At 38.0% G+C, this 26,724-nt stretch overlaps 1 protein-coding gene across 4 annotated transcripts in view; it reads right to left on the reverse strand.

Annotated features, from left to right (window-relative positions):
* Ptp99A (Protein tyrosine phosphatase 99A) overlaps positions 1 to 26,724 on the reverse strand; it is a 727,568-nt gene that overhangs the window by 400,019 nt on the left and 300,825 nt on the right. For all 4 annotated transcript variants that reach the window (XM_070090786.1, XM_070090785.1, XM_070090787.1 and 1 more), the window contains one exon: positions 16,147 to 16,338. In XM_070090786.1, coding sequence (XP_069946887.1) covers positions 16,147 to 16,338 — 192 coding nt within the window. The remainder of the gene's footprint in view (positions 1 to 16,146; positions 16,339 to 26,724) is intronic.

The following is a 26,724-nucleotide window of genomic DNA, read 5'->3' on the forward strand; positions in this document are numbered from 1 at the left end:
GCAAGGCGGAGGAAGTATAGAGGGAAGGTCGAAGGGAGAGAAGGGGGTAAGGGAAGGAGGGAAAGGGAGGGAAGGAGGTAAGGGAAGGAGGGAAAGGGAGGGAAGGAGGTAAGGGAAGGAAGAAGGAGAAAGGGAAGGCGGAAGTGGAAATGGTGCAAGAGAAAAGGGACCAAGGTAAGGTGGGAAAAGGAAAATGGGGGAAGGAGCACCGATTTTTTAATAGGTAATAAAAACAGAGAACATTAAAAGATCTATGTTTACGATTATGAAAAGGTGTATGTAGTTAAGTGAAGGTGTTTTACTGACTTAAATAATGAAATATTTCTCAGACATTTACATCGCAAATTCATAACCTCAAACAACTATAATTAAAACATAAACAAGTAAATGCTAAGCCAGTATCGTGGTTTGTGATGAAGCATTTGTAATGTTTGGTAAAGAGACTATCACATTGGATCAAGTTAAGAATAAATACTGACTGCGCAACGACCAACAATATTTAACTTAAGGTGCATTTTAAATTAATAGTTTGTGCGAAAAATTTCGTTTGAATCGCAGTTCGAAGATACTGTGAATATGTGAAAAAAAATAATACAAGTCACAGTTTCCGCCTTGAACACGTATTTACCACTGACCACTGTGCCTCTTTCCCTAGCCAGTGCAGAAAGAACCTGTTGGCAGCAGGTAAGAATTACCTGGCTGAGCATGTGGTTACTAGATAAGCTAGCCAGATTGAATAGAACTCTCGGAGTGGGCACTAGAAATGCCACACGTGCTAGAAATTCAATTTAACGTCATTTCTCAAAATGTACTAGCATTGAATCCTATATGAATTTAATTATCACACGGATAAGATCTAAAATTTCAACATTACATCCACTGAAACAATTATCAGAATGATGGCCCTCAACGAATGCGCTTTGATCCAACATACTAATTAACCACCACCACGATGACGACAAGAGACAACGTAATGATACAACACGGGACGTCACACAGTGGCTATTCCAAGGTCGACATTCACTAGCAGACAAAATCAAAGCAAGACGAGAAAACAGGATAACATCAACGATAATAGTAATATGCCTAGTGTCTAGAATATTGTCAAAACTAGCAAGTACTAGTAAGTTACAAAAATATATGACAACCTAAACACTGAAGACTAAAAAACCATGAGCTTAGCTCTGCTGCTGCAGCTACACACGGGTAATTATGAATAGGTAATCATACAATCAGCTTTAAAGGGTGAGAAATACACTAGGGTGATACCAATTTCACGTACCACCAGAGACCCACTGAACAAAATGGTATTTTCTTGAGGAGTTCCCCGATGAAAGGCTGGGTACACCAGCAGTGCGGGGGGCTACACTATTATATATACATACATACATACACACAATTATATATATATATATATATATATATATATATATATATATATATATATATAATATATAATATATATATATATATATATATAATTATATATAATATATATATATATATATATATATATATATATATATATATATATATATATATATATATATATATATATATATATATATATATATATATTATATATATATATATATATATATATAATATATATATATATATATATATATATATATATATATATATATATATATATATATATATATATATATATATATATATATATATATATATATATAATATATATATATATATATATATATATATATTATATATATATATATATATATATATATATATATATATATATATATATATATATATATATATATATATATATATATATATATATATATATATATATATATATATATATATATATATATATATATATATATATATATATATATATATATATATATATATATATATATATATATATATTATATATATATCTTATATATATATATTATATATCTTATATATATATATTATATATATATCTTATATATATGTATTATATATCTTATATATATATATATATATATTATCTATATATATATATAATATATATATATATATATTATATATAAATATATATTATATATATATATATATATATATATTATATATATATATATATATATATATATATATATATATCTTATATATATGTATTATATATCTTATATATATATATATATATATTATATATATATATATATAATATATATATAAGATATATATATCTTATATATATATATATTATATATATATCTTATATATATATATCTTATATATATATATATATATATATATATATATATATATATATATATATATATATATATATATATATATATATATGCAATAAGATCACAGTAAACAGGTGATTTTAAAATATGCAAAACAACCACTGTGAAAGAGTAGTGAAATTCCAAGCGATTTCGTGACTACTCACATTGTAAGTGACTCATTTTCATATTGTCTCTGAGCCTCCCTTCTTATCTGTGCATATTCGTTTCTGGCTCTTCGGCTAATCTCTTTATTTTCCTGAGTTCTCTGTCTTCTGTACTTTTCCATTCTCTAGTACACCTAGTTTTTGCCTCCCTACACCTTTGGGTGAACCAAGGGTCATGTTCACTCGCAAAAAAAATCACTGAGTGAGGGGCTTGTGTACCAGTTCTTCCTCTTTCAACAAACCGGCCGTATCCCACAGAGGCAGGGTGGCCCAAAAAGAAGAACAAAGTTTCTCTTTTCAAATTTAGTTACTCACATTGTGAGTGACTACTCACATCGTGACTACTCCTTGACAATGTGAGTAGCCACGAAATCGCTTGGAATTTCACTACTCTTTCACAGTGGTTGTTTTGCATATATATATATATATATATATATATATATATATATATATATATATATATATATATATATATATATATATATATATATATTATATATAGGGAGGTACCACCTCTATAGCTGGAATGGGGACCCCTCATCCTCAGAGAAGACAATAAACGTAGTGCGGATGACAAGAAAGAGATGACTGCTGATGTTATGAATGAAAAGAAGTTGGATGCCCTGGCCTTAAGCAAAACAAAGCTGAAGGGGGTAGGGGAGTTTCGGTGGGAAGAAATAAATGGGATTAAGTGAGGAGTATCTGAGAGAGAGAGAGAGCTAAGGAAGGGGTAGCAATAATATTGAAGGATCAGTTATGGAAGGAGAAGAGGGAATATAAATGTGTAAATTCAAGGATTATGTGAATAAAAATAAGGGTTGGATGCGAAAAGTGGGTCATAATAAGCGTGTATGCACCAGGAGAATAGAGGACTGTAGAGAAGAGAGAGAGATTTTGGGAGATGTTAAGCGAATGTATGGGAACTTTTGAACCAAGTGAGAGAGTAATTGTAGTAGGGGACCTAAATGCTAAAGGAGGAGAAACATTTAGAGAGGGTGTGGTAGGTAAGATTGGAGTGTCAGGAGTAAATGATAATGGGAGCCCTTTGACTGAACTTTGTATAGACAGGGGTTTAGTTATAGGTAATACATATTTTAAGAAAAAGAGGATAAATAAGTATACAAGATATGATGTAGGGCGCAATGACAGTAGTTTGTTGGACTACGTGTTGGTAGATAAAAGACTGTTGAGTAGACTTCCAGATCTACACGTTTATAGAGGGGCCACAGATATATCAGATCACTTTTTAGTTGCAGCTCCAGTGAGAGTAATAGGTGGAATACAAAACAGAAGTGATGCAAGGAGGGAAGAGTATATGGAGAGAAAAAGAGAGGAAGTGGGTGAGATGTTATCAACAAATTTTGTTGAAAATAAGAAGTTTTAGAGTGAGATTAACAAGTTGAAGAAGCGTAGGGAACAAATGGATGTGTCAGTTAAAAATAGGAGAGGAGAGTTATTAAATGGAGAGTTAGAGGTATTGGGAAGATGGAGGGAATAGTTTGAGGAATTGCTAAATGTTGATGAAGATAGAAAAAATGTGATTTCGTGTATAGGGCAAGGAGGAATAACATCTTGTAGGAGTGGGGAAGAGCCAGTCGAGTGTGGGGAAAGTTCGTGAGGCAGTGGATAGAATGAAACGGGGTAAAGTAGCTGGGATTGATGGGATAAAGATATAAATGTTAAAAGCAGGTGGGGATATAGTTTAGGAGTGGTTGGTGCTATTATTTAATAAATGTATGGAAGAGGGTAAGGTACCTAGGGATTGGCAGTGTGCATAGTTCCTTTGTATAAAGGGAAAGGGGACAAAAGAGTGCAAAAATTATAAGGGAATAAGTCTATTGAGTATACCTGGTAGAGTGTATGGTAGAGTTGTTACTGAAAGAATTAAGAATAAGACGGAGAGTAGGATAACAGATGAACAAGGAGACTTTAGGAAAGGTAGGGGGTGTGTAGACCAAGTGTTTACAGTGAAACATATAGGTGAACAGTATTTAGATAAGGCTAAAGAGGTTTTTGTGGCATTTATGGATTTGGAAAAGGCATATGACAGGGTGGATAGAGGGGGGCACTGTGGGAGATGTTGCAGGTGTATCGTATAGGAGGTAGGTTACTGAAAGCAGTGAAGAGTTTTTAGGAGGATAGTGAGGCTCAGATTACAGTATGTAGGAAATGGGGAGATTATTTCCCAGTAAAAGTAGGTCTTAGACAAGGATGTGTGATGTCACCGTCGTTGTTCAATATATTTATAGATGGGGTTGTAAGAGAAGTGAATGTGGGGGTCGTGGCAAGAGGTGTGCAGTTAAAAGATAAAGAATTTAACACAAAGTGGGAGTTGTCACTGTTGCTTTTTGCTGATGACACTGGGCTTTTGGGAGATTCTGAAGAGAGGTTGCAGAAATTGGTGGATGAATTTGATAGGGTATGTAAAAGAAGAAAATTAAAAGTGAATATAGGAAAGAGTAAGGTTATGAGGATAACAAAAAGATTAGGTGACGAAAGACTGGATATCAGACTGGTGGGAGAGAGTATGGAGGAGGTGAATGTATTCAGATATTTGGGAGTGAACGTGTCAGCAGATGGGTCTATGAAAGATGAGGCGAATCATAGAACTGATAAGGGGAAAAGGGTGAGCGGTGCACCTAGGAGTCTATGCAGACAAAGAACTTTGTCCTTGGAACAAAGAGGGGAATGTACGAGAGTATAGATTTACCAATGCTCTTATATGGGTGTGAAGCATGGGTGATATTGTTGCAGAGAGGAGACGGCTGTAGACAGTGGAGATGTCATATCTGAGGGCAATGTGTGGTGTACATATAATGCAGAGAATTCGTAGTTTGGAAGTTAGGAGGAGGTGCGGGATTGCCAAAACTGTTGTCCAGAGGGCTGAGGAAGGGTTGTTGAGGTGCTTCGGACATGTAGAGAGAATGGAATGAAACAGAATGACTTCGAGAGTGTACAAATCTGTAGTGGAGGGAAGGCGGGGTAACGGTCGGCCTAGGAAAGGTTGGAGGGAGGGGCTAAAGAAGGTTTTGTGTTTGAGGGGCTTGGACTTCCAGCCAGCATGCGTGAGCATATTTGATAGGAGTGAATGGAGACAAATGGTTTTTAATACTTGACGTGCTGTTGGAGTGCGAACAAAGGATAGATGGGCTAATGAGAGCATAGGCAATGGGGTAGGTTTAAAAATGTAGTGCGGGAGTGTTCAGCAGAAGTTAGTGGTTACAGGAAGGTGGGTGCGGGAGGGAAGAGGAGCGATTGGTGGAATGATGATGTAAAGAGAGTAGTAAGGGAGAAAAAGTTAGCATATGAGAAGTTTTTACAAAGTAGAAGTGATGCAAGGAGGGAAGAGTATATGGAGAAAAAGAGAGAGGTTAAGAGAGTGGTGAAGCAATGTAAAAAAAGAGCAAATGAGAGAGTGGGTGAGATGTTATCAACAAATTTTGTTGAAAGTAAGAAAAAGTTTTGGAGTGAGATTAACAAGTTAAGGAAACCTAGAGAACAAATGGATTTGTCAGTTAAAAATAGGAGAGGAGACTTATCAAATGGAGAGTTAGAGGTATTGGGAAGATGGAGGGAATATTTCAAGGAATTGTTAAATGTTGATGAAGATTGGGAAGCTGTGATTTCGTGTATAGGGCAAGGAGGAATAACATCTTGTAGGAGTAAGGAAGAGCCAGTTGTGAGTGTGGGGGAAGTTCATGAGGCAGTAGGTAAAATGAAAGGGGGTAAGGCAGCCGGGATTGATGGGATAAAGATAGAAATGTTAAAAGCAGGTGGGGATATAGTTTTGGAGTGGTTGGTGCAATTATTTAATAAATGTATGGAAGAAGGTAAGGTACCTAGGGATTGGCAGACAGCATGCATAGTTCCTTTGTATAAAAGCAAAGGGGACAAAAGAGTGCGCAAAAATTATAGGGGGATAAGTTTGTTGAGTATACCTGGTAAAGTGTATGGTAGAGTTATTATTGAAAGAATTAAGAGTAAGACGGAGTCTCAGTAGTAGTAACCAGTTACCACTGTGCCAGTTGACTCACGACCAACCGTCTCTGCCTGAGTCACTGTCTGAACTCATGTGCTGACCTGGCAGTATTCAAAGACCCTCTCACATATGGGTACTGTGGGCGGCCAGTCAGTCAGTGTTAAGAGAGCAGAGAGATAGGTACAGCTGTAAGGGCGCACTCCACATTATCTGTAATTATACGTACTACCAGCCTACGTGAGTATTTCTTTACCTAATCCACGTGTCGAACTCCCACATGATAGGAGAATAGGATAGCAGATGAACAAGGAGGCTTTAGGAAAGGTAGGGGGTGTGTGGACCAGGTGTTTACAGTGAAACACATAAGTGAACAGTATTTAGATAGGGCTAAAGAGGTCTTTGTGGCATTTATGGATTTGGAAAATGCGCATGACAGGGTGGATAGGGGGGCAATGTGGCAGATGTATGGTGTAGGAGGTAGGTTACTGAAAGCAGTGAAGAGTTTTTACGAGGATAGTGAGGCTCAAGTTAGAGTATGTAGGAAAGAGGAAAATTATTTCCCAGTAAAAGTAGGCCTTAGAAAAGGATGTGTGATGTCACCGTGGTTGTTTAATATATTTATAGATGGGGTTGTAAGAGAAGTAAATGCGAGGGTCTTGGCAAGAGGCGTGGAGTTAAAAGATAAAGAATTACACAAAGTGGGAGTTGTCACAGTTGCTCTTTGCTGATGACACTGTGCTCTTGGGAGATTCTGAAGAGAAATTGCAGAGATTGGTGGATGAATTTGGTAGGGTATGCAAAAGAAGAAAATTAAAAGTGAAGACAGGAAAGAGTAAGGTTATGAGGATAAAAAGATTAGGTGATGAAAGATTGGATATCAGATTGGAGGGAGAGAGTATGGAGGAGGTGAATGTATTCAGATATTTGGGAGTGGACGTGTCAGCGTTTGAGTCTATGAAAGATGAGGGGAAAAGGGTGAGTGGTGCACTTAGGAGTCTGTGGAGACAAAGAACTTTGTCCTTGGAGGCAAAGAGGGGAATGTATGAGAGTATAGTTTTACCAACGCTCTTATATGGGTGTGAAGCATGGGTGATGAATGTTGCAGCGAGGAGAAGGCTGGAGGCAGTGGAGATGTCATGTCTAAGGGCAATGTGTGGTGTGAATATAATGCAGAGAATTCGTAGTTTGGAATTTAGGAGGAGGTGCGGGATTACCAAAACTGTTGTCCAGAGGGCTGAGGAAGGGTTGTTGAGGTGGTTCGGACATGTAGAGAGAATGGAGCGAAACAGAATGACTTCAAGAGTGTATCAGTCAGTAGTGGAAGGAAGGCGGGGTAGGGGTCGGCCTAGGAAAGGTTGGAGGGAGGGGGAAAAGGAGGTTTTGTGTGCGAGGGGCTTTGACTTCCAGCAGGCATGCGTGAGTGTGTTTGATAGGAGTGAATGGAGACAAATGGTTTTTAATACTTGACGTGCTGTTGGAGTGTGAGGAAAGTAACATTTATGAAGGGGTTCAGGGAAACCGGCAGGCTGGACTTGAGTCCTGGAGATGGGAAGTACAGTGCCTGCACTCTGAAGGAGGGGTGTTAATGCTGCAGTTTAAAAACTGTAGTGTAAAGCACCCTTCTGGCAAGACAGTGATGGAGTGAATGATGGTGAAAGTTTTTCTTTTTCGGGCCACCCTGCCTTGGTGGGAATCAGCCAGTGTGATAATAAAAATAAAATATATATATATTGACACGTCGGCCGTTTCCCACCGAAGCAGGGTGACCCAAAAAGAAAGAAAAAACTTTTCATCATCCACACTTTCACCATCACTCATACAACTTAGACGTCCCTTCAAACTGTCAATATCCCAAACCCCTCCTTTAAAGTGCAGGCATTGTACTTCCCATTTCCAGGACTCAAGTCCGGCTAACCGGTTTCCCTGAATCCCTTCACAAAATATTACCCTGCTCACACCCCAACAGCTCGTCAGGGCCCAAAGACCATTCGTCTCCATTCACTCCTAACACGATTATGCACGCTTGCTGGAAGTCCAAGCCCCTTGTCCACAAAACCTCATTTACCCCCTCCCACCAACCTTTTCGGGGTCGACCCCTACCCTGCCTTCTTTCCCTTGAAGATTTATAGGCTCTCCAAGTCATTCTACTTTGTTCCATTCTCTCTAAATGGCCAACCCACCTCAACAACCCCTCTTCAGCCCTTTAATACTTTTAACTCCACACCTTCTCCTAATTTCCACACTCCGAATTTTCTGCATAATATTTACACCACACATTGCCCTTAGATAGGACATCTCCACTGCCTCCAACCGCCTCCTCGCTGCTGCATTCACAACCCAAGCTTCACACCCATATAAGAGTGCTGGTACTACTATACTTTCATACCTTCCCTTCTTTGCCTCCATAGATAACGTTTTTTGTCTCCACATATACCTCAACGCACCACTCACCTTTTTTCCTTTATCAATTCTATGATTAACCTCATCCTTCAGAAACCCATCCACTGACAATTCAACTCCCATATATCTGAAAACTTTCACTTCCTCCATACTCCCTCCAATGTAATATCCAATTTTTCTGTATCTAAATCATTTGATACCCTCATCACCATACTCTTATCTATGTTCACTTTCAACTTTCTACCTTTATATAATCTGACCCTATATTATAAGATATGTAAATAGGTAGGACGTATTTTTGTTGAATTATGTTGGAAACAGCCTTTGCTAACTACCGTAAGATTGTTAGAGTTAATCGGTCTCTCGGAATGGTCCTGTGAACCGACTTGAGATAAGGCTTGGAGGTGTTGCCCGAGTCAGTCCCTGCTTGCCTCTAGCCCAGGAAACATCTCCGTCTCCTCTGAATGTTGTATTAGACTAGTTTTGGGTAAGTTTCATTGGTGAGCTGGAACCTGTTTCTCGGTACTCTGAGTATTGGTGAAGAACAACGTTATTCCCAGACATAGTGATTTTGATATTGACTAAGGTGGTTCTTTCTGACATTCTAACCCCTCAAGGAAGGTTCCTTGATGTTGGTGAGGGGCTCTTGATTTAGGGAATTGGATCTGTGCTCCAGTTCCCCGAATTAAGCCTGAATGCCTTCCACATCCCTCCCCAGGCGCTGTATAATCCTCCGGGTTTAGCGCTTCCCCCTTGATAATAATAATAATAATCTGACATTCTAATGCTTTGGATTTAACTGTATGCTTTCTACGTATTACCGTAGTCTAGAATTGTGTTGGGCCGAACTTATTTTTGGCATGGAGTGGTACAACTTCTATAGAGATTCTTTTGAAGATCTCTGTTGGGTTTGATAAATTTATCTCTGTTCCTGCTCCGTTGTGATTATATTCTGTTATTTCAGCATATGTCTTTACCTTTGTGCAAACTCTTGCTTTGTAGGTAACTATGGTTGAAACAATACATTATTAGAAGAATTATGATTAATCTTGTGGCTTGATTACGAGTCTAGCCACGTCAAGGTATTACTTGTACTTGAAAATTACTGGAACTTTCATATATACTATATATATATATATATTATATATATATATATATATATATATATATATATATATATATATATATATATATATATATATATACATATATATAAATTTATTGTAACCACGAACGAGTGGTATTTAATCAATATAAATACTGCGACTAGTCGAGGATTCGAACCCACGTCGTTTTTGCCCGCCCTTTGGTGAGCAAACATCACATGATGTTCTAAACAACAGGACCACTCAATCCTACAAAGATCACACCTAGTTCTGCTAGGTGCGTGATCTTTGTATGACTGAGTGGTCCTGTGGGTTAGAGCGTCATGTAATTATCGCTCACCATGGAGCGGGCCAAAACGACACGGGTTAGAGTCCTCGGCTAATCGCAGTGTTGTTATTGATATAAATATATAAATTATGCAAGATTTGTGTCTATGAGAATATCAGTGTAGTAAAGTATTCTGGAAGCTGCACTGTAAGTCAAGCGCCTTCAACAGTATAGTACCAAGAGTACTATTCTGTATTATTCAACGAGAAAAGCTTTGTATCATATTCCATGTAATATTAATCTTGTTAGACACTTTTTATATTAAAGATATGAAATTATATTTTGTCGGATCATTGCCTCCAAGTTATGATCCCAAATCTCTAAAATGAAGGTATTTCTACCAAAGAATATCTAGTGCTGTCTTTGATCTAACTACTTGTTACGGAAGGATTCTTTCAAGAAATCCCTGGAATTATCTGCGCTCTAATTGTGCAACATACAAAATTTTTCTTTTTGCAACACACACACACACACATATATATAGTGTGTGTGTGTGTGTGTGTGTGTGTGTGTGTGTGTGTGTGTGTGTGTGTGTGTGTGTGTGTGTGTGTGTGTGTGTGTGTGTGTGTGTGTGTGTGTGTGAGTATGTGTATAAATGTAGTGACGAATAGATAAAACTTGCGATTTTGGATTAAATAGCAACGCTCGTCTTGCTGAATAAGGCAAGTGAAAATTTGTGTATGCAATATTAACGCAAAAATCATTCTTAGCTTAACAAAAAAAATATATATTTAATTGCGTTTGCATATTATTCAATTTTTGCAAACTTGTCTAAAATATATTTAGTTGGATTAAACTGCCTTTGTTATAAGGTTAGGCAAGTTTTCTAAGGTTCTTTTAGTACAAAATTACTAGTTTTTACATTAACATAACTGAAAATAATACATCTTTAAACATATAAGAGAATTTTATTAAAGGACTTAATTTAAAACGAGTTCTTGCTAATTGACCCGTTTTACCTATTCGGCATATATATATATATATATATATATATAATTTATATTATATATATATATTTATATTATATATATATATATATATATATATATATATATATATATATATATATATATATATATATATTTATATTATATATATATATATATTTATATTATATATATATAATATATTTATATTATATATATATATTATATATATATATTATACAATTTTTTTTCAACAAGTCGGCCGTCTCCCACCGAGGCAGGGTGACCCAAAAAGAAAGAAAATCGCCAAAAAGAAAATACTTCACTTTCATCATCATTCAACACTTTCACCTCACTCACACAATCACTGTTTTTGCAGAGGTGCTCAGAACACAACAGTTTAGAAGCATATACGTATAAAGATACACAACATATCCCTCCAAACTGCCAATATCCCAAACCCCTCCTTTAGAGTGCAGGCATTGTACTTCCCATTTCCAGGACTTAAGTCCGTCTATATAAAAATAACCGGTTTCCCTGAATCCTTTCACTAAATATTACCCTGCTCACACTCCAACAGATCATCAGGTCCCAAATACCATTCGTCTCCAGTCACTCCTATCTAACACGCTCATGCACGCCTGCTGGAAGTCCAAGCCCCTCGCCCACAAAACTTCCTTTACCCCTTCCTTCCAACCTTTTCGAGGACGACCCCTACTCCGCCTTGCTTCTCGTACAGATTTAAATGCTCTCCATGTCATTCTACTTTGATCCATTCTCTCTAAATGACCAAACCACCTCAACAACCCCTCTTCAGCCTTCTGACTAATACTTTTAACTCCACACCTTCTCCTAATTTCCACACTCCGAATTTTCTGCATAATATTTACACCACACATTGCCCTTAGACAGGACATCTCCACTGCCTCCAACCGTCTCCTCGCTGCTGCATTTACTACCCAAGCTTCACACCCATATAAGAGTGTTCGTACTACTATACTTTCATACATTCCCTTCTTTGCCTCCATAGATAACGTTTTTTGACTCCACATATACCTCAACGCACCACTCGCCTTTTTTCCTTCATCAATTCTATGATTAACCTCATCCTTCATAAATCCATCCGCCGACACGTCAACTCCCAAATATCTGAAAACATTCACTTCTTTCATACTCCTCCCCAATTTGATTTCCAATTTTTCTTTATCTAAATCATTTGATACCCTCATCACCTTACTCTTTTCCATATTCACTTTTAACTTTCTACCTTTACACACACTCCCAAACTCATCCACTAACCTTTGCAATTTTTCTTTAGAATCTCCCATAAGCACAGTATCATCAGCAAAAGTAACTGTCAATTCCCATTTTGTATTTGATTCCCCATAATTTAATCCCACCTCTCTCCCGAACATCCTAGCATTTACTTCTTTTACTACCCATCTATAAATATATTAAACAACCATGGTGACATTACACATCCCTAAGACCTACTTTTACTGGGAAGTAGTCTCCCTCTCTTCTGCACACCCTAACCCGAGCCTCACTATCCTCATAAGAACTCTTTACAGCATTTAGTAACTTACCACCTATTCCATATACTTACAACATCTGCCACATTGCTTCCCTATCCACTGTATCATGCGCCTTTTCTAAATTCATAAATGCAATAAAAACTTCCCTACCTTTATCTAAATACTGTTCACATATATGCTTCAATGTAAACACTTGATCTACACATCCCCTACCCACTCTGAAACCTCCTTGCTCATCCGCAATCCTACATTCTGTCTTACCTCTAATTCTTTCAATAATAACCCTACCGTACACTTTTCCTGGTATACTCAATAAACTTATTCCTCTATAATTTTTACAATCTCTTTTGTCCCTTTATATATTATTATTATAATCATTCCCTTTATAAAAAGGGACTATACATGCTCTCCGCCAATCCCTAGGTACCTTCCCCTCTTTCATACATTTATTAAACAAAAGTACCAACTACTCCAACACTATATCCCTCCTCCCTGCTTTTAACATTTGTCATGATCCCATCAGTTCCAGCTGCTTTACCCCCTTTTCATTCTACGTAATGCCTCCCGTACCTCCCCCACACTTACATTCTGCTCTTCTTCACTCCTAAAAGATGGTATACCTCCCTGGCCAGTGCATGAAATTACCGCCTCCCTTTCTTTCTCAACATTTAAAAGTTCCTCAAAATATTCTCGCCATCTACCTAATACCTCCCTCCCCCCATCTACTAACTCCCCTACTCTGTTTTTAACTGACAAATCCATACGTTCCCTAGGCTTTCTTAACTTTATATATATATATATATATATATATATATATATATATATATATATATATATATATATATATATATATATATATATATATGGATTTAGAAAAGGCATATGATAGAGTGCATAGAGGAGCAATGTGGCAGATGTTGCAAGTATATGGAATAGGTGGTAAGTTACTAAATGCTGTAAAGAGCTTTTATGAGGATAGTGAGGCTCAGGTTAGGGTGTGTAGAAGAGAGGGAGAATACTTCCCGGTAAAAGTAGGTCTTAGACAGGGATGTGTAATGTCACCATGGTTGTTTAATATATTTATAGATGGAGTTGTAAAAGAAGTAAATGCTAGGGTGTTCGGGAGAGGGGTGGGATTAAATTATGGGGAATCAAATTCAAAATGGGAATTGACACAGTTACTTTTTGCTGATGATACTGTGCTTATGGGAGATTCTAAAGAAAAATTGCAAAGGTTATTGGATAAGTTTGAGAATGTGTGTAAAGGTAGAAAGTTGAAAGTGAACATAGAAAAGAGTAAGGTGATGAGAGTATCAAATGATTTAGATAAAGAAAAATTGGATATCAAATTGGGGAGGAGGAGTATGGAAGAAGTGAATGTTTTCAGATACTTGGGAGTTGACGTGTCGGCGGATGGATTTATGAAGGATGAGGTTAATCATAGAATTGATGAGGGAAAAAAGGTGAGTGGTGCGTTGAGGTATATGTGGAGTCAAAAAACGTTATCTAAGGAGGCAAAGAAGGGAATGTATGAAAGTATAGTAGTATCAACACTCTTATATGGATGTGAAGCTTGGGTGGTAAATGCAGCAGCGAGGAGACGGTTGGAGGCAGTGGAGATGTCCTGTCTAAGGGCAATGTGTGGTGTAAATATTATGCAGAAAATTCGGAGTGTGGAAATTAGGAGAAGGTGTGGAGTTAATAAAAGCATTAGTCAGAGGGCAGAAGAGGGGTTGTTGAGGTGGTTTGGTCATTTAGAGAGAATGGATCAAAGTAGAATGACATGGAAAGCATATAAATCTATAGGGGAAGGAAGGAGGGGTAGGGGTCGTCCTCGAAAGGGTTGGAAAGAGGGGGTAAAGGAGGTTTTGTGGGTGAGGGGCTTGGACTTCCAGCAAGCGTGCATGAGCGTGTTAGATAGGAGTGAATGGAGACGAATGATACTTGGGACCCGACGATCTGTTGGAGTGTGAGCAGGGTAATATTTAGTGAAGGGATTCAGGGAAACCGGTTATTTTCATATAGTCGGACTTGAGTCCTGGAAATGGGAAGTACAATGCCTGCACTTTAAAGGAGGGTTTGGGATATTGGCAGTTTGGAGGGATATGTTGTGTATCTTTATACGTATATGCTTCTAAACTGTTGTATTCTGAGCACCTCTGCAAAAGCAGTGATAATGTGTGAGTGTGGTGAAAGTGTTGAATGATGATGAAAGTATTTTCTTTTTGGGGATTTTCTTTCTTGTTTGGGTCACCCTGCCTCGGTGGGAGACGGCCGACTTGATGGAAAAAAAACAAAAAAAAAAAATTATATATATATATATATATATATATATATATATATATATATATATATATATATATATATATTCATTGGAGCGGAGGAGAGATACATGATATATACCTGGAAGATACTCCAGGGCCTGGTCCCCAATCTGCAATAACATACTGGAGTGACAGATATTGGAGGAAGTGTAAAATAAACCAGTGAGGACAATAAGGGAACAATGCATCAACATCCGGGGTCCCAGACTATTCAACATCTTACCAGAATATATCAGAAACACGGCTGGAACAAGTATAGAAGCCTTCAAGAACAACTGGACAAGTATCTTCACCAGGTGCCAGATCAACCAGGCTGTGGTGGATATGTGGGGCAGAGGGCCTGGAGCAGCAACAGCCTGGTTGACCAGGCCGTATATCAGGATTCGAACCTGCATCAAAGTACGCAGTACTTTATTCACAAAAAAAATATTTTTGTTTCTCTCTCATATTATATCGCACGGAACAGGTTTCTTACATCAAGTGATTCAACAAGAGGCTACACGAATAGGAAGACTGCATAGGTTTCCTATGGTAAAAGTAACATATGTTTTACTGTAACGCCTGTACTGCACTGTACACCCCACGATGATAGACGCGTGCCTGCACTCTATCTACATCTGAGCTTTGTACATCATTTCTAACCTTCTAAAATAAAGTTTACCATCAGCTGAATTTTTCGCCTTATATTTAATTCCTTAGCGCAAAGTAAGTTTCCTAGTACTTGCTAGGTATGATTGGTGCTAGCTAGGATATGTTGTCGCTAGCTTGAATGTTGGCGTTTGCTAGATTTTGTTGACGTTAGTTTTTTTTTTTTTTTTTTTTTTTTGGGCACTAGCTATGTTTGGTGAGCACTACAGGTTTGGTTGAATTCTGGCAGATATCCTGGAAACTAAGTGAGGCGGGTACTCACCAAGGTGACTGATGGAAAGAGAAGAGGAAACGAAGTTGGGTACTTCCTGAGGAGTACATCCAATTTCTTGAATCAAGAGCCACTCCCTGGTATGAAGGAACCTCTCTAAAGAAGAGCGAGAAGAGGAACAAGACTGGGTACTCACCGAAGGTCGCGTACAGAAGGTGGGTAGGTCCTCATAGAGGTCGTGGAACGAGATGAAGTATGTTAGGTACTCACCGAGGTCGTGGAGCGAGAAGAGGATGTTGGGGTCGTTAGCGTGGACGGTGCGCACGCTGGTGAAGTTTCCCTTCATGTAGTAGACTCGGTAGCCCCGGATCTCGCCATTAGGCTCGGTGGGCTGGCTCCACTGCAGGTCCACCGAGCGGTCGTGCACCCGCAGGAGCGTCAGGTTCTCAGGTGGACCCGGCACTGACACACACAACAACGTTAGTATATTAATAGAAAAAAAATTAGTTTGCATGTTTCACAACAAACCCATTATTATTATAATAAAAAAGAAGCACTAAACCTGTCATCAGAGCTGCACAACAAACCCATAAAGTGAAAATGTTAACTAAAAGACGCTTTGGTCAATCCCTGACCATTTTTAAATTAGGAACGAACAGATTCATTCTAGTTTTCATTCCAATTTGCGGGTTTGTTGTGAACTGTTCCAGTCATGGTACTCGTGTGCATAATAATTTAAGAGTGTATAATGCCAACTACTAAAGTGACGAAATTTTTGCTTACAAATTATATTGATACAGCGCTGACACGGTCTTCAAAACAATGTAATATCAACGCAAATTTCCCTATCAAATCTAAACAAATCCTATATTCTGAAGTTTCTATATAAACGTTTTGACAATTAAGGCTGTACTGAAAAATAACACAACCCTAAGGTAAAAAAAAAAATGCAGAGCTGGAATTCTAGGTCATCAGCTTACAACATGACGCTTATTCCTGGGAAAGTAGTCTAGGCGATTACACTGAATGAATTGTATCGACTAAACAAGTTAGGTTAAAGATCCCTACCTCCGTATTTGGCTTTCTGCTCTAAAGTTTTCCACAGCCTTGCCATAAAATTTAATATAAAAGATGAAGACAAAAAACAAGCACAGAAGGTGAAAATAACAATAATACACTGTACATTCCTGTGGGTCAGAGGACAAGGAAAAGACGGCAGTGATCAATCAATAAACACTGTCTGGCAGTATTAGAAACTTAACAACACTTACACATTTACTTTTATTTATCAACCATGTTTACAACAACTATTTACAACATACAGAAATTAAGCTACATAATGACCCTCCTTTTACACATATTACATAGAAAAGCATGTCAATTATTCGCTATTATGCTATTATACCTTAGTAACCAATTTCGCTATAAATTGCTCAAATAAAGTAAGTTTCTATACATTTTCCATAGATAATCAGCTTCTATGATTATTACAGATCTAACAAGAACATGAAAATCCCATTTTTTAAAGGTTGCTGATTACCAATAAAAGGAAAAAAAATTATTACATCTTGAAAATTTTAAGTGGGAGAGGAAATCCGAAAACAGTTTTGCAATCAAAGTCAAAAAAATATATTAGCACACCAACACTTTCTGATAGCTCTTTGATGTAGAATCAAGGGTCGAGGTTTAAACTATTCACTTTCACAGAGTTATGGATACATACCACTTAGACGTGAATAATTAAGCAACTCAAGCGCTGCATGAATGTCGACTCCGCTCTGAGCTGCAGTACTTTACATTTTAATCAGGAAGATGATGTTTTGCTGACATGTATAAATTTTTATGAATGGTCGTGTGTGTGTGCCCCTTCACCCTTCCCTGAGGCTATGATTTTATGAACGGTGAGGTATGCATCCCCCACACCCCAACCTGTGGCTAACTATGGATAGTCATGTACGCTAGCCCCCCGCCCACCATCCCTCTCTGATGCTCTGACTTTATGAATGGAAATCCTCTCCGAACACGGGTGTATCTGTAGAAGTGCATTGGCAGACTGATACGAGTAGACTAGAGGAAAAGTTCACAACGTATGAAGAGGTTAATATCAAAAGAAGCTTTGAGACAGCCAATGTCCAGCAATAAGAGAACCGTCTCAACTATGCAGATCCGATGACAGTTTGATCAAAGAAATAACTTGCTTAATTTAGTTCTAGCAAACAACGAAAACCTCGTTAATAATTTGGAGATTACAGTAGAACCTGGCATGAGTAACCACATATCAAATACATTTAATACTGAATGGAAGAATGTAAATGAAGATACTTCAGTAAGGATCCCAGACTTTCGTTTAATTGATAGGCTTAGCGAACACTTATCATGTGTAGACTTAGGAAATAAAGATAATTATCATTATGGCAGTTTTCTAGACACTATACACGTTGTCCAAAAACTTGTATTCCCTACCAAGGAATAAAATCGAACAGAAATGATCCGAAATTAATAAAAAGGAGGCTCAAATGCCCTTTAGTAAATAAAGGAATTTATAGGAGTATCCAAAGAGACGAGGGTCATCTCATGAATCAAAATATTCACATTAAAAGGGAGGTTAAAAAAAAATATAAAGGCTTAAAGAGACAAATTAAACTTGCCAAGGATTCGAAAACTAATCCGAAAGTCCCAAATCCGCACACTGCCATAACATACTGGAGTGAGAGATATGGGAGGAAGTGTAAAATAAACCCAGTGAGGGGCAGGGGTGCGGTGGGGACAATAAGGGAACACTGTATCAACATCCGGGGTCCCAGACTATTCAACATCTTACCAGAAGATATCAGAAACACGGCTGGAACCAGTGTAGAAGCCTTCAAGAGGAAACTGGTTAAGTATCTTCACCAGGTGCCAGATCAACCAGGCTGTGATGGATATGTGGGGCAGCGGGCCTCCAGCAGCAACAGCCTGGTTGACCAGGCAAGCACCAGACGAGCCTGGCCCATGGTCGGGCTCAGAGAGTAAACTCTTGAAACTCTTCAAAGATTCAAAGGCATAAAGTTTATAGAACTAAGGTTAGTAAAACGTTGGATGCACTTAAAGCTAACTCAAGACATCTTACTCACAACGAAAAAGAAATGTGCTCAGTTTTTAACAACTATTTCTTATCGATCTTCACCCAAGACGACACAAATGATATCCCAGTAACTAATTATCCTGGGTCTGAAGAAAATAAATTATGTAATATCACAGTCACTAGAGATATGGTAATCAGACTGACCGATTGAAGCAAAGTCCCTGTGCCCCGATGAACTTTTTTTTTCAGAGTTCTTAAAGAGTGCAAAATGGAACTTAGTGAACCATTAACTAATCTTTTAAAAAAATCTCTTCAGAGAGGTGTAGTACATGAGATGTGGGAGATGAATTAATTCTTATTTTTAAAGCAAAGGATAAGTCACTACCGTCAAATTACCGCCCAATATGCCTGACTTCAATTGCAGGCAAATTATTAGTCAATTAATTATAGTTGATATTATAAGCCACCACCTGGGAAAACATAGTATGATTCATGACACACATGGATAGGTAGGTAGGTAGGTAGATAGGTAGGTAGATAGGTAGGTAGGTAGGTAAAGCATTTGAGGCAGATGATCATAATAAAGAATACGATACTGTTTATATGGATTTCACTAAAGCTTTTGATAGAATACCACACAAAAAATATCTTAAAAAAAAAGTCAGCTCATGGTATTGCGGGAGGAAAAATTGTGTCATGGATCGAAGCGTAGCTGATTAACAGGAAACAAGAGTGCATACATGAGGTGAAATCTGAGAGGGGATCAGTCATAAGTGGAGACCTACAAGGTTCAGTCAGTTTTAGGCCCACTTTTGTTCATAATATACATTAATGACCTTGATGAGGGAATAACAAGTGATATGAGCAAATTCGCTGACGATATAAAAACAGGAAAATCCCACTGAATTTTAGAAGGATTTAGAAAAGTTCACGTCGTGGTCATAAAAATGGCAGATTTAGTTCAATGTATATAAATCCAAAATCGCTCATCTAGTAGTCAGAAAAGTGGCAGATGCTGTTTAATGTAGATAAATGCAAAGGTCTAAATCTGGGGAATGTAAATAACCCTGGCACTTACAAATTAAGTAATTCAAAATTTGGCATACATGTCAAAAGGACAGTGGAATTATAAGCAGCAACCTGAAGCCTAGACTGGAATGCCCAAGCGCGTGTAACGAAGCAGATTACTAAAATTTATATCAAGAAGTTTAAGCAACACGAGCCCAGAGGTTATACTATAACTCTAAACAACTTTAGTAAGGTCTCACTTAGATTATGCAGCTCAATTAACTTGTGCATTTTTCTTCAAAAAAGCCTTTTGTTGTTTATCTGGTCAATTATCTGGCCTGTAAGAAACTTGAACGAGCAACCTACGGCGGCAGGTCGTGGTGTTTTGAGATTCATTCACCTGGTCTATTCTGAGAATACCAATTACGTAGTTAAAAAGAAAAATAGCTCCCAGATCCGCCAGTCATATGACGCAGTGCACACTAGATCTAAGAATAGCAAACAAAACAGGTTTATCACGATATTCGTGAAGTATATATAGTCTTTAAAAAAGCAATTTCTCTTTGCATCTGATTATTGTGCGGGTGAAAAACCATTTCCGCTTCACACAACTCAAACTCACTTCTCACATATGATTTACAATCACTTCACAAAGAACTCTCCGCTATGCAAAGTTCGCTCTGGAAGGTATGAACTAAACAATCACGGCATAGGAAGGCTACATGCAATGCACACGATAAAAAGCATTTCTTAAAAAAAAAATAATAATAATCTAAAGATGGAAAAATCCTGCCTCGCGAACCTAAGTGAACTGCATGAGAAAATGACAAGACAGACTGGATATGAAATACCACACGTTGACCTGTATTAATAAACTGTCGAAAGACTCTTATTCCAAAGAAAACCGACCTCCAAATAATAAGACGAAAGTGTTTCCAACAGGTCATGTATACATCTAAAAAAAAAAAAAACCCACTTGGTAAGATTCATTCACCACGCGTCTATTAGGTACCTGACCTGTTGGTAACATCTCTGCTCTCCTGGATTGTGCTTGATAAATGGAAATACTTACCTATGCAATGCAAGAGCTTTTTTTACAACGTAAAACTGGACTTTGATTTAATCTACGGTTATTTTAAAAGTTAAAATCTCAAAAATATAAAAAAATCGTTAAGATATGGTGCTATTTTGATCAATCTTGTATAGTAACCAAAAATGTCTAATATAACCAACTATTCTTCACAGTCTCAACATTTTATTTTTAGAAAACAGATTACTAAACATATATATATACAGGAGCTGTATCTTTTCTCTTTAAGTGTCAGCGAGACTGATTCAAGGAGAGTAACCAGGCAAATCATTACCAATCCTTGACTCGTCTTCCGGGCCAAGTCTCTCGTGAGCCTGGTAAGTATTGATATTCCACCTAAGGATATTTAGTTTTTCATACTCGACCTCATATCAGATGATGATGGCTGAAGCAAGCTGTGTAGACCCACCTTCTCACGGGTAAACACGTAACGTGTGGCTCAGGTAGCCTAGCAAACACCACTTCTACCATCACCACCACATTCGTCTCTGCCGCAAGCACCGCCATTACTACTATCACCGCTGTCACTGTCACAGATGCGAAACGTCACTCACCACTGCCTCGGTCTGAAAGCCACTCTTACCTGGTGGCCATTTTGATCAACTAAGACACTGCAGCTCATGGCCCTCAGGCCTACATGCTAATAACCAACGATATCTGGTACATCCTGAAGACATCTACATTTATTTTGCAATATTACTTATATCTATTGGTAGTTGGTGGACAGGGTGTTGGCACAAGTGTTTAGTAAGGTTTATTAGAGATCTGACTCCGGTATTTTCCATATATATTATTCAGATACTCCTCACTTCTCAGTTGCTGTGCATACATTCAATTAGCTCTGAAGTGCTACGGTTATTTAGATACTATTTTCATTTCGTAGACAATTAGATGCACATTTTCTAGTTCGAATCTCTCTCCCATTTTAAAAGGAACCAGAAGTACATACCTGTGGCCGAGTCAACCCAGTCAGGCTGTTCACCGCCTACCATGCTGGTTGTGCTAGCGGCCTGCAGGCTCTCATACCTACACAACCCCGCTGATGAGGGATTTTTCACACAATATTCTAGTCGACAAAGCACAGGTGCTTGTAGCACAATTACTTGCTTAAACTTTTAGAAAACTGTATTTGAAAGGATGTCTAAAAACACGACATGCATACAGAGGTATCATTCGCGTGACCAAGGAATACTGAATGAAATTATATTTTATCAGACGTAGTATATATTTGTAAAAAAAAAAATGAAATATAACTATGAATAACTATTTCCTTTGCAAAACCACTATTCACCATAATAAGTGGAGCCTGTACTCGTAAGTCTTATTGCTTCTATGTCCAGCAAGTACGATAAGCCTTATAGTTGAGAGAGTACAAGCAATATCCTAGTACGGATAAATTTAGAGTAAAAAATTAACTACAATTTTTCGTCTCTGAACCCGAGTGAGTCATTCAGCACAAGGGTTGGTTGATCCAGGCACAAGCCAACGTTTACTGTTTCTCAGCGAGGCTCCTGGAGATACCCCAAGTTAAAATTAGATAGGGTGTGCAGACACACGGTCTACGTAGCCTAACCCATGTTATATATTATATGTATATGAAAGCCATCTTTACTGAAAGGTTATTACTGACTGACTCGTAGCTTTAAGACTGCTTAACGCTTGCTGAACATTATTTGCCTATTCATGGGGAGGAGTTAAACCCATAAGTGTCATATAGGCTACAGCAATTGAGGAACGAGCAGTAATTATGTTTAATTTACGAGGAACGATAGCTTCAATTCCTTATATCAAGAACTGATGATAGCATCAAGGTACATCCCATGAGGGGTGTACATTACGTAACACAGCTTATTAGCACGAAAGCAGTGGCAATATGTTAGGTATAACTTAGCAGGGTATATGAACACCCTCAAATGGGAACAAACAAGGTTTGATAGGGTATGAAAAGCCTTACAAATGAAAAAGTTTCTCTTGGTTTACAATGTGAGGCAAACCTCCTGGTTTAATAACCATAAAATTCTTAACTTTTCGTAGCCCTTTTAAATGTAAGCGAAATGTTTGCTGAATTTATGAGCTGAAGGTTTCCAGCCTATCTAGGGAGGCTGTAACACTTAACGAATTACCGACTTTAAAGTGTGGAGCATATGGTGTTTACATTATCCTTAGCCAAGAAGGTGAGGGTGAAGGAGGCATGAGGAAAGAACAAGGAGCTAATAAGGAAAGATAGTGTGAGAGAGACTAGGGTGAGGAACTGTGAGAGCTATTGGCACTGGTGTACTGCCTCTGTGATAGATATGCGAGTACCCTTCATTAACATCATTCCCACTTTATATTATAATTTAAGAGAAAACGATTTCTGGTGGTAATAGTTATGTAATGAGAGTAATTTTGTATTGATATACTGTATTGTATCCTCCATATATTTCAATAAATAAGCTTAATTTAATATTGCCATTTCAGTCTCTCCTCTAACATGTATTTCACCATGTCCATAATAATGTAAAGATATCTATACTAAAATACCTGATGCCTAATCTAACCGGTTGGGAAGAGTAGTTAAACGATTATCATTATCGTTACTACATTCAATGGGGAGTGCTAAACCCTCGAGGTCATGCAGTGTCTGAGGAAAGGGAGGCATTCAGGTCCGATAGGCCGTCTTCCACCGAGGCAGGGTGACCCAAAAAGAAAGAAAATCCCCAAAATGAAAATACTTTCATCATTCAACACTTTCACCTCACTCACACATAATCACTGTCTTTGCAGAGGTGCCTAGATACAACAGTTTAGAAGCATATATAAATATATACTATAACATACCCCTCCAAACTGCCATTATCCCAAACCCCTCCTTCAAAGTGCAGGCTCTGTACTTCACATTTCCAGTACTCAAGTCCGGCTATATAAAAATAACCGGTTTCCCTGAATCGTTTCACTAAATATTACCCTGCTCACACTCCAACAGCTCGTCAGGTCCCAAAAACCATTCGTCTCCATTCACTCCTAACACGCTCACACAAGCTTGCTGGAAGTCCAGGCCCCTTGCCCGCAAAACCTCCTTCACCTCCTCCTTCCAACCTTTCCGATGACGACCCTTACCCCGCCTTCCTTCCCTTACAGATTTATACGCTCTGGAAGTCATTCTACTTTGATCCATTCTCTCTAAATGACCAAACCACAACCCCTCTTCAGGCCTCTAATACTTTTAGTAACTCCACACCGACTCCTAATTTCCACACTCCGAATTCTCTGCATAATATTTACACCATTTTACACAGGACGTCTCCACTGCTTGCAGCCGCCTCCTCGCTGCAGCATTTGGAACCCAAGCTTTACACCCACATAAAAGTGTTGGTACCACTATACTTTCATGCAATTCCCTTCTTTGCCTCCATGAATAACGTTTTTTGTCTCCACAGATACCTCAACGCACCACTCACCTTTTTTCCTTTATCAGTTATATAGTTAACCTCATCCTTCATAAATCCATTCACTTCTTCCATACTCCCTCTCTCCAATGTGATATCCAATTTTTCTTTATCTAAATCATTTGATACCCTCATCACCTTATTCTTATCCATGTTCACTTTCAACTTTCTACTTTTACACTTCCTCCCAAACTCCTCCACTAACCTTTGCAACTTTTCTTTCGAATCTCCCATAAGCACAGTATCATCATCAGTAACTGTGTCAACTCTCATTTGATTCTCCATAATTTAATCCCACCCCTCTCCCCAACACCCTAGCATTTACTTCTTTTACAACCCCATCTATAAATATATGAAACAACCATGGTGACATTACACATCCCTGTCTAAGACCTACTTTTACCGGGAAGTAGTCTCCCTCTCTTCTACACACCCTAACCTGAGCCTCACTATCCTCATAAAAACTCTTTACAGCATTTAGTAAATTACCACCTATTCCATATACCTGCAACATCTGCCACATTGCTCCTCTATCCACTCTATCATATGCCTTTTCTAAATCCATACATGCAATGAAAACTTCCCTATCTTTATCTAAATACTGTTCACATATATGCTTCAATGTAAACACTTGATCTACACATCCCCTACTCACTCTAAAGCCTCCTTGCTCATCTGCAATCCTATTCTGTCTTACCTCTAATTCTTTCAATAACAACCCTACCGTACACTTTTCCTGGTATACTCGGTAAACTTATTCCCTATAATTTTTACAATCTCTTATGTCTCCCTTTCCTTTATATAAAGGAACTATACATGCTCTCTGTCAATCCTTAGGTACCTTCCCCTCGTTCATACATTTATTAAACAAAAATACCAACCACTCCAACACTATATCCCCCTTCCTTTTAACATTTCTGTCATGATGCCGTCAGTTCCAGCTGCTTTACCCCCTTTTCATTCTACGTAATGCCCCACGCACCTCCCCCACACTCACACCCTGCTCTTCTTCACTCCTTTAAGATATTATACCTTCCTGGCCAGTGCACGAAATTACCGCCTCCCTTTCTTCATCGACATTTAAAAGTTCCTCAAAATATTCCTGCCATCTACCCAATACCTCCGGCTCCCCATCTACTAACTCCCCTACTGTGTTTTTAACTGACAAATCCATTCGTTCCTTAGGCTTTCTTAACTTGTTTAACTCACTCCAAAACTTTTTCTTATTTTCATCAAAATTTCTTGACAGCGCCGCTCCCATTCTATCATCTGCTCTCCTTTTGTACTCTCTCACCACTCTCTTCATTTTTCTTTTACTCTCCATATACTCTGCTCTTCTTATAACACTTCTGCTTTGTAAAAACCTCTCATAAGCTATCTTTTTCTCTTCTATCACACCCTTTACTTCATTCCACCAATCACTACTCTTTCCTCCTGCACCCACTCTCCTATATTTCTGCCCCTCATTCTAATACTGCATTTTTTAAAATATTCCAACCCTCTTCAACCCCCCCCCCCCCCACTACTCATACTTGCACCAGCCCACCTTTCTGCCAATAGTTGTTTATATATCACCCTAACTCGGCACGATATATATATATATATATATATATATATATATATATATATATATATATATATATATATATATATATATATATATATCGTGCCGAGTGCTAAGAGTATAGATAATTATAGTTAATATTAATTAAGGTAGACAAAGTCTTGGGGTAACCCAAGTTACGTCTGACAAAAGGTTTATAAAACAAGCGAAACCGTCATTAATAGTCTTTCATACTGTATTAAAGTGACACTGTTCACAGGCGTTTACTAAACGAGAATAAACACGAAAAAAAGTATTCTGAGTGCAAGGGGAAGCGTTATAGAGAGCGAGCGCCAGCGAGGGAGTGTGAACTAAAAATATTATTGCCTTATGGTCCCCTACTACTGCTCATTTGTAGGTGCCCCTCACAGCACCTTACTCTCGCTGAGTTACATAAAGTCCTCCCCCTTTACTATTGTTGGCATCCACTGCAGCCTCTCCCACAGAGGACCTCTCCGAAGAGTACCTTCAACTGTCACATCTGCCAAACCTCTCTCAGCCACGTCTAAATTTCGCCCATCCCCCCAGTATTACTCAAAAATCATTTCACGTGGGGGGAAAAAACCAGGCTATCTGAGATCATCTTGTAGTAGCAGCACTAACACAACCTTTCCAGCACTGCGGGCGTTAAGCGAACTGTTCTGTTAGTTTCCTG

This window comes from Cherax quadricarinatus, chromosome 33, assembly GCF_038502225.1.
Source record: "Cherax quadricarinatus isolate ZL_2023a chromosome 33, ASM3850222v1, whole genome shotgun sequence".
Classification (NCBI taxonomy): Eukaryota; Metazoa; Arthropoda; class Malacostraca; order Decapoda; family Parastacidae; genus Cherax; species Cherax quadricarinatus.